Source organism: Coenobita brevimanus, chromosome 82, assembly GCF_032717465.1.
Source record: "Coenobita brevimanus isolate Jiangsu-jjx chromosome 82, ASM3271746v2, whole genome shotgun sequence".
NCBI classification, from domain to species: Eukaryota; Metazoa; Arthropoda; class Malacostraca; order Decapoda; family Coenobitidae; genus Coenobita; species Coenobita brevimanus.
The window spans coordinates 4431501-4437500 of NC_137035.1; the positions used below are offsets into that span (position 1 = coordinate 4431501).

General features: G+C 42.8%; 1 protein-coding gene across 1 annotated transcript in view; it reads left to right on the forward strand.

Moving 5' to 3' along the window:
- LOC145409639 (uncharacterized) overlaps nucleotides 1-6000 on the forward strand; it is a 193643-nt gene that overhangs the window by 157248 nt on the left and 30395 nt on the right. The window contains exons 2-3 of the mRNA XM_080279990.1: nucleotides 2441-2546; nucleotides 2930-3063. Coding sequence (XP_080136116.1) covers nucleotides 2441-2546; nucleotides 2930-3063 — 240 coding nt within the window. The remainder of the gene's footprint in view (nucleotides 1-2440; nucleotides 2547-2929; nucleotides 3064-6000) is intronic.

Consider the following 6000-nt stretch of genomic DNA (forward strand, 5'->3'; position numbering starts at 1 on the left):
GGAAATCGGAAGAAAGAGGAGTAAAGTGGAGAATAAAGGAAGCGTAGGACAAAGAATAAAGACTGAAAGAGAGAGAGAGAGAGAGAGAGAGAGAGAGAGAGAGAGAGAGAGAGGAGAAAGATAATTAGAGAAAGTGAGAGAAGGGGGAGGAAGGGAGAGAAGCCCCCTCCCTTTAATGTGTGGTAGGCCAGCGAGATCCTTGAACTGATGACCTCTCTCTCTCTCTCTCTCTCTCTTAATTCACCTCTCACTCCCTTTCCTCACCTCAGTTTCCCCTCACTGTCCCACTATATTCTTCAGTATTTCCCCTCCTCTTCCATATCCATCCTCATTTTCCTCACCCTCATTATGCAGTGCCTCATTTCTCCCTAATTACCCTCATTAACCATTAAAAGTGTCGTCTAATTACCTCTTAAGCACGTTCCGGCTTTTATTGCTACCATAAGTCTTTCTCCTTCTCTCCTGGATCTTTTGTTTGGGATTTTGTTTTTTGGGAGGTGGGTGAGGGTGTGGGGGGAAGAGGGGAGTAGAGAAGGAAGGAAGGAGGAAAGGAAGGAAGTTGTGGAAGATGATTGGGGATGAGGAAAGGGACGAAGGAAGCAAGGAGGGATGTTGTGGAAGATGGTTTGTGGGGATGAGGAAAGGGACGAAGGAAGGAAGGAAGTTGTGGAAGATGATTTGGGATGAGGAAAGGGACGAAGAAAGGAAGGAAAGAAGAAGGGAAGGAAGGATGTTGTGGAAGATGATTGGGGATGAGGAAAGAGACGAAGAAAGGAAGGACGAAGGGATGGAAGGAAGGAAGGAAGTTGTGGAAAATTATTTGGGATGAGGAAAGGGACAAAGGAAGGATAGAAGAAAGGAAGGAAGGAAGTTGTGGTAGATGATTGGGGATGAGGAAAGATGCGAAGGATAGAAGGAATGGAGGGATGGAAAGAAGAGGAGGAGAGAGGGAGGGAAATTAAGAAGGAAAGAAGGAAGGAATATATGGGAGATGTTAGAGGATGGGAAGTAGGAGGAGGAAAGGAATGGAGGGAGGGAAAGAGATGGAAGAGGGAAGGAGGGAAATTGAGAAGGAGAGAAGGAATGTATGGGAGGTGATAAGAGGATGGGAAGAGGGGGGAGGGGAGAGAGGAATGGAGGGAGGGAAAGAGGTGGGAGGGAGGGAGGAGCAAGGGACCAAAAAATTAAGGAGAGTGGTTGAGTTGAATGGGGGAGTGAGAGGGGAAAAGGACAGACGGAGGAAGGGAGGGAAGGAGGGAGGAAAAGGTAGAAATAGAAAAGAGAGAGAGAGAGGGAGAGGAATGACAGGTAGCAGGGGTAGGAATGTGTTGATTGTTTAGCCCCATAAAAAAGGAAGAAGGAAAAAAATAAGTGTGCGTTAGGACAAGCCCTCAGGTCGTAATGTTTTTCGTTTAGCTCGCTTTACCCCTTCACTCCGATGATTTGTTTAATTTGTTACTTTTGTTTGTTTGTTTGTTTGTTTGAGAGAGAGAGAGAGGGGTAAGCGGTTCCTAATCTCCGTTGCTTATAGGAGACACGACCAAGTTGAATAAAATACCAGTGTAATAGTAGTAGCAGGAGGAGGAGGAGGAGGAAGAGGAGAAGGAGGAGGAGGACGAGGAGCTTCAGGGAGAGTTGAATGAGTAAGCTTGGCCACTTTAACAAGAGCGAGAGAGAGAGAGCGAGAGAGAGAGAGAGAGAGGTTAAAGAAGAACAGAGGAAAGGGAGCTAATGAAAGGAAATTAAACAGGATAACGGAAACTAAAAAAGAGAGAAGGAGGGGAGAGGAGAGGACAAAGATGAATGGAGGAAAGTTGGAGGAAAGAGGGGAGGGAACGAATATGGAAAAGGAGAGGAGAGAAAAAAAAGAGAAGAAGGAGGAGAGGGGAGGAGGACATGTAGAGACAGGAGGAGAGGGAAAAAATAGTTGAGAGAAGAAAGCAAGTGAGGGATACGAGAGGAGAGAGAGAGAGAGAATTAAAACTAGCTCTACACCTCCCCCACATTAAATCATCACACACTAAGTAACTGCATAGGAGGGATTGTGTTATCGCTTCACGCTAATGTTTCCTATTATATCACTCTGTCACTTTTCATTTCACCTTTTATTTTCGTTTATTTTTGTCGTTTTCATTTTATTTTGGTTATGGATTTAGTTCTTGGTGTGGATTTGCCCTTTTAACGTGTGTGTGTGTGTGTGTGTGTGTGTGTGTGTGTGTTTGGTGTCACTTGTGTATTGTCGATTTAACTTTTCTCTTGGTAATGATAATAATAATAGTAATAATAATAATAATAATAATATCCGTCGTTTCCATCATCATCATCGTCACCACCACCACCACACTCCTTCACTGCACCACCACCACCACACTCCTCTCACTCCACCACCACCACCCACTACTCCACACCTCTCACTCCACCTCTCCTTCTCCACCCTCAGGTATGGAGTCAGGCTGTGGAAGAGGATTTCACGCCGAACATCGAGGCTTCTTGTAAGGCGGGGTTCATGATCATCAATGTCTACCTCAAGAACCACCACTACAGGGGTAAGTGGAGGGTGGATGTGTATTCTTATTTTTATCTATCAATCTGTGTATCTATTTAAGTATTTATTGATTTATTTGGAATTGATATGGCTTTTTCTTTTTTTCTTTTTTTTCAATTTAGGAAGTGTTGAGATCCATGGTTTTTATGTTTTTTTCACAGACGCTCACATAGACGTTCATATTCACACACACACACACGCACACACACACACACACACACACACACACACACACACAACACGACCACCACCACCACCACCACCACCCTACATACACCTCTATATGTCTGTATAACTATAACTAGATATATTTATGTATGTATATATGTACGTATAACCCCTCCTACATCTCACCACGCCCTCTGACCCGCCTCGCCCATCCAGGAGCAGTACACTCTCGCGACTTCCGGACCAGCAACTGTATGGTGGTGGGGAACGGATCAGGGTCGGTCACACTACGGCTACCCCTCATCACAGAGCCGGACGATCCCAACTACTGCGGCGTCAGGGTCAATAGCGTGAGTATCTGCATCTATCAGTGTATCTATCTCTGTCTATCTATCTATCTGTCTGTCTGTCTATTTGCCCTACTACCTCACATCACAGAGCCAGACAACCTTAGCTGCTGTGGGGTTAGTCAGCGTAACTCTCTCTCTCTCTCTCTCTCTCTCTCTCTCTCTCTCTCTCTCTCTCGTATATGTATGGCTACCCCTTGTATACGATTGTGTTCCCTCGAAAACTATATACTGTAAAAAAAGAAAAAAAGAAAATTGTCATCATAAGCATCATCATTATTATCATCACAATCATCATCATTATCCTCCTCCTCCTCCTCCTCCTCCTCATCATCATCATCATCATCATCATCATCATCATCACCTCTTCATCCCACATCTTTCTCCCACGCCATCAGAAGTCTTTTGTATTAAATTTAAACTTTCAAAAATTTATATACATTTTTTTTTAACGTCAAAAATTTATACATATTTTTTTCTATATGTCAAAAATTTATATATATATTTTTTAATGTCAAAAATTTTATATTTTTTTTAACGTCAAAAATTTATATAATTATTTTTTAACATCAAAAATTTGATATATTAAGTAAAAAATTTATATATATATATATATATATATATATATATATATTTTTTTTTTTTTTACGTAAAAAATTTATATATATACCGGTAATTTTTAACATTTCAAAAATTAATATGTACATTTCTTTACATGTCAAAATTTTAAATATATTTTTTAACATGTCAGAACTTGATATATATATTTTTTAACATGTCGAAAATTTATATATACATTTTTTTAACATGTCGGAAATTTATATATATTTTTTTTAACGTCAAAAATGTATATATATACATATTTTAACATGTCAAAAATTTATATATATTTTTTTAACGTCAAAAATTTATATATACATTTTTTAACGTCAAAAATTTATATAAATATATCTATATATATTAACATGTCAAAAATTTATATATATTTTTTCTTCACCTGAGCTTAGAAGTGCATTTTTTTTTTTTTTTACTTTATTTTTGTTTATTTTGTGTATTTGTCCAGAATTACTCTTGAACGTGACAGCTGTTGTGTGTGTGTGTGTGTGTGTGTGTGTGTGTGTGTGTGTGTGTGTGTGTGTGTGTTTTAATTGGTGTGTACTTGAGCTGTTATGTATATTCAGGATTTTAATTGGGCTTTATCTCTGGCTACTGAATAGATAGATAGATATACCTGGACTAATAGATAGATAGATAGATAGATAGATGTAGATTGATAGATGGATAAAGATACATAAATGGATAGATGTATGGATAGATAGATTCTGTATGCAGATAAACACTTAGATTCATAGATAGATATATGCATATATGGATGAGCTGATAGATAGATAGATAGATACATTGTCTGAAAGAGGCAGGTAATGAGTGAAAGGTAGGATGACAAGGGAAGGGATTAGGGAGATGAGGCTTAATGTAGCAGGTGAAAAGGATGAGGCAGGATGAGATAGGGTGAAGCAGGAGGGGGTAGGGTGAGGCAGGAAGGGGTAGGGTGAAGCAGGATGAGGCAGTGTGAGGCAGGGTTAGGCAGGAGGGGGTAGGGTTAGGCAGGATGAGATTAGGTGAAACAGAGTAAGGTAGGGTGAGGCAGGATGAGGTAAGAGTGAGGCAGGGTTAGACAGGATGAGGTAGGTTGAGGCAGGATAAGGGTGAGGCAGGTGTGTTTCTTCTCACCTGTAATTTAAGACCATGTGGACCATAATAGAGACCTTTGTTGAGAGAGAGAGAGAGAGAGAGAGAGAGAGAGAGAGAGAGGAAAGAAGGCTGGGTTGGAGGAAGAGACAGGAGAGTGGGAGGACGAAGGAGAGGAAAATAGAGAGGGAGGGAAGAAGGGAGAGAAAGGAAGAAAGAAAGTAGAAAGGAAGAGAGAGAGAGAGAGAAAGGGAAAGAAGAAGACAGAGAGGTAGATATGAAATGGAGGAAAGAGGGAAATACAGAGGGAGGGAAGAAGGGAGAGATTGTATAGAGGGAGAGAGGGGAGGTAGGGAAGGGAGGGAGGGAGGGAGAGAGGGGAGGTAGGGAAGGGAAGGAGGGAGAGAAGGGAGGTAGGGAAGGGAGGGAGGTATGTTTCTGGTAAGGTATTTGTGAGAAGTGTATCATTACCGTCCATTGCCGGAGTGTTAGCATACCCTCCCCTCCCCTCCCCTCCCCTCCCCTTTCTTTCCTTTCCTTTCCTTTCCTTTCCTCCTTCCCTGCCCTACCTTTCTAATCCCCTCCCCTCCCGTCCCTAGTCTTTCATTTTCTTCCCTTTCCACTCCCTCTCCTTTCCTCCCCCTCCTTTCCCCTCCCCTCAATTTTTCCCCTGTTCCCCACATCTCCTTCCATTCCCTATCTTCTTCTCTCCCTTTCCCACATCCCTCCCCATTTGCCTTCCTCTTTACCTTCTTTCCCATCTCTTATCCACCTCCATTTCCTCCCTCCTCTCCACACCTCCCTCTCCCTTCCCCACATCCCTCCCTGTCCGCTTCTACTTACCTCCCCTCCTATTCCTTCCCCCTCCTTCCCCTCTTTCTCTCCCCTCCCAACATCCCTCCCCGTCTCCCTTTCTACCTACATCCCTTCCCTTTCCTACGCCCTCTCCTCTTTCTCTCCTTTCCTCCATCTTACCTCCCCTTTCTCTCCTACCCCCCGTCTTTCCTTCTCTCCCTCCATCCTACCTCCCCTCCATATCCTACCTCCTCCCCTCTTATTCTCCCTCCTTCCGTCATATCTCCCCTCGCTTTCCTACCCCCTCCCTTCTTTCTCTCCCTTCCTCCATCCTACCTCCCCACCCTTTCCTACCCCTCCCCTCTTTCTATCCCTTCCTCCCTCCCTCCATCTTCCCTACCTCCCTCCCTGCCCTAATGTAGAGTCATCATCATTTCATTCCCGCATCAAACCTTG